General features: G+C 53.3%; 2 protein-coding genes across 2 annotated transcripts in view; both read left to right on the top strand.

The window, feature by feature from the left end:
• Positions 1–628: 628 nt before the first annotated feature.
• On the top strand, positions 629–1,998 carry LOC125044300 (vegetative cell wall protein gp1-like). The gene is made up of 3 exons (XM_047640897.1): positions 629–835; positions 1,048–1,448; positions 1,558–1,998. Exons 1-3 carry the CDS (start codon positions 829–831, stop codon positions 1,981–1,983), a joined length of 834 nt encoding a protein of 277 aa, XP_047496853.1. The 5' UTR covers positions 629–828; the 3' UTR covers positions 1,984–1,998.
• Positions 1,998–2,407, top strand: part of LOC125044298 (serine proteinase stubble-like) — a 4,286-nt gene continuing 3,876 nt past the window's right edge. Inside the window, exon 1 of the mRNA XM_047640896.1 lies at positions 1,998–2,407. This exon is cut by the window's right edge and continues 1,141 nt beyond it. The gene's annotated coding sequence lies outside the window, so the exon portion shown is untranslated.

The raw sequence follows: 2,407 nt of genomic DNA, 5'->3' as shown, positions 1-2,407 counted from the left end.
TCCTTCGCTTGTTCACTATACCTTGTGTTATGATATATTTTATTGGTCATGAATTAGGTATTTAATCCATGATTTTTCTATTCCATGTCTGTCTGTGGAATTTCATTGTTCATTTTTTTCTCTCTCCTTACTCCTCTCATTTGCTCTTCTCTCTCTTTCTTTCTTTTTTCCTGTCTTTCTTTCAATCTCTCTCTTTCTCTCTCTCTCCCCCCCCCCTCTCTCTTTTCTCTCTTCTCTCTCTCTCTCTCTCTCTCTCTCTCTCTCTCTCTCTCTCTCTCTCTCTCTCCTTCTTCTTCTTCTTCTTCTTCTTCTTCTTCTTGTTCTTCTTCTTCTTCTCTAATATCAGAATCCGCAATTTTAAATGCGAATCAGTACATGGATCTATGCTTAGCCATATATATGTTTAGTTCCATAGATCTGCCACCATCAGCCTTATGCACAAAAATGTGTTTGTGGGATTAAACAGCTTATTTAAATTACAATTAGAGAACAAAAAGACATGAGTGAAAAAGGATGTGCATTCACCAACAACGAGGGATCAATGTCCGAAAATGATGACATCACTCATTTCCCGGGAATCTGCTTCCATCCCTTGAAGAGGGTGAAGGTCGCGCGAAGAAGCGGCTGAATAGCGGGAATGTAGCGGGAACCGAGCGGGCGATGGATGCCACCATATATAAGAGCGGCGGGCCGGTGCAGCGAGTCGAGTCAATCCCAGCAGAGAGCGCGGTGAAGGTGACCGCTCTCGCACTACCGGCGACAATTCTGTAGATACTTACTCGTCAAATAATCTATTTATTTCGCTGGATTCTGGGAGATCTTTAAAGAATGAAACGTGAGTATAATTTTCATAGCGTGGTGATGTGAAAGTGATATGTAATTTGCATGTGTTTGAAAATCAGAAGAAAGAAAAGGAAAAGTGAAAGTGAATGAAACAAATTGAAAACTTTCTTGTGACAGTTCACTGATCTCCAAGAGAAAGGGAAACTCCTGTGATACCTTTGAATGCTAACAAAAACATGAACAACTTTCTGTTTATCTCTGCAGGTTTTGCGTGCCTCCTGCTGTTGGCGCTGACGACGGCAGCCCGCGGCGACAACAAGGAGTGGTCGTGGGGAGACGAGGGCCCTTCCGTGCGTGAAACATCAGAGGATGCCTTCAGTCCCTCCAGAGACCCAAGGCTTCTCGAAGCCAACCCCACGGACGCCCTCGCCGTCGGTCAACTCGACCTCGAGGGCGCCCTTTCGCCTGAAGACCTCCGAGCCCTTGAGCTCATCCTCCTCGAAGACGAACAAGGTTCAACGGATCCACAGGCGTCCTTCGCCGTGAGCGCCGACGGCGTGGGAGACCTGGAGGTCGTTGACGGCGTGGTCCTCGCCAGCGGGGATCGCCAGGCTCGTTTCCTTGGCATCAGGGACAGACTTTGCAAGCTCGGCATTGGCTTCAACGTAAGTAGACTTTGGTTGTGTTTAGTATGTGAGAAGGTCTGATTGATTATACCAAATTCATAAGTATATATGCGAACATGTAATTTACTGTAATTCCTGTGATTTCCAGTGTGGCACCAAGCGCAAGGATCCGGTGCCCGTGGCTCCGCCTCGCCATTACCGCCCCGGCCAGCACTTGCCCCCTCCTCCCCCTCCTCCTCCCCGCCCCCAGCACATCTTCCCTCCTCGCCAGCACTTCGTCACAACCGAAGCGCCCTCGGCCTTCCAGGGCATCCTCGCCGCCCTCGAGCCCCTCATCCCGTCCTTCGGCCAGAGCACGACCGTGAAGCCCAAGCCCTTCGGCCGCCCGCTAGGCAAGCCCATCCCGCCCTCCTTCGGCGACCGCTTCCAGACGGTGCCGCAGCCGCCCCGCCCCACGGCTCCCTGCACGCCAAACCCAGCACCAACTTTGCCATCTACCAGGAGTCCAATCCCGCCTTCAGCGTCGCCCACCCGCCCGCGCCCCTGCCTAACCACCACGTCCACCAGCCCGTGAAGTCCGCCCACGTCAACCACGGCGCCATCCAGCCTACCACAGTGGTCGAGCACCACCACAAGCACACTACCATCTACCAGGTGAACGACGCCCTGCCGCACGTCCCCCCGCAGGTCTACCAGGGCCAGGCACAGACCGTCCACTCCGTCGTCACCTCCCAGCGTGGCAATGCGCAGAGGGTTCACCACGCTGGCTCTTCGGCGCACCAAGCTGTCGAGAGCGAAGAGTTCGTGTTCCAGGACGATCTGGCAGGCAGCTCCTCCGACCTTCACCTTAGCGGCTCTCAGACGCAGTCGCAGGGAGTGCGCTTCGAGTCCTCCTCCGGCGCCAAACAGGCCAGCGCACAGGGATTCTCTCAAGCTGGTTCGCAGGGTGTTCAGCAAGGCTCTCGTGTGCGCTTTGGAACCTCCTCTAGCAGCTCACA

The sequence above is a fragment of the Penaeus chinensis genome, chromosome 35 (assembly GCF_019202785.1).
Source record: "Penaeus chinensis breed Huanghai No. 1 chromosome 35, ASM1920278v2, whole genome shotgun sequence".
Taxonomy (NCBI): Eukaryota; Metazoa; Arthropoda; class Malacostraca; order Decapoda; family Penaeidae; genus Penaeus; species Penaeus chinensis.
Note: the sequence above shows the minus strand (reverse complement) of the source record. Positions and strands in the feature narration are given on the sequence as shown.

Coding starts and splice junctions, on each gene's coding strand:
- LOC125044300 (XM_047640897.1), top strand. Junction 1,449..1,557: donor AGCTCGGCATTGGCTTCAAC/GTAAGTAGACTT, acceptor TGTGATTTCCAG/TGTGGCACCAAGCGCAAGGA.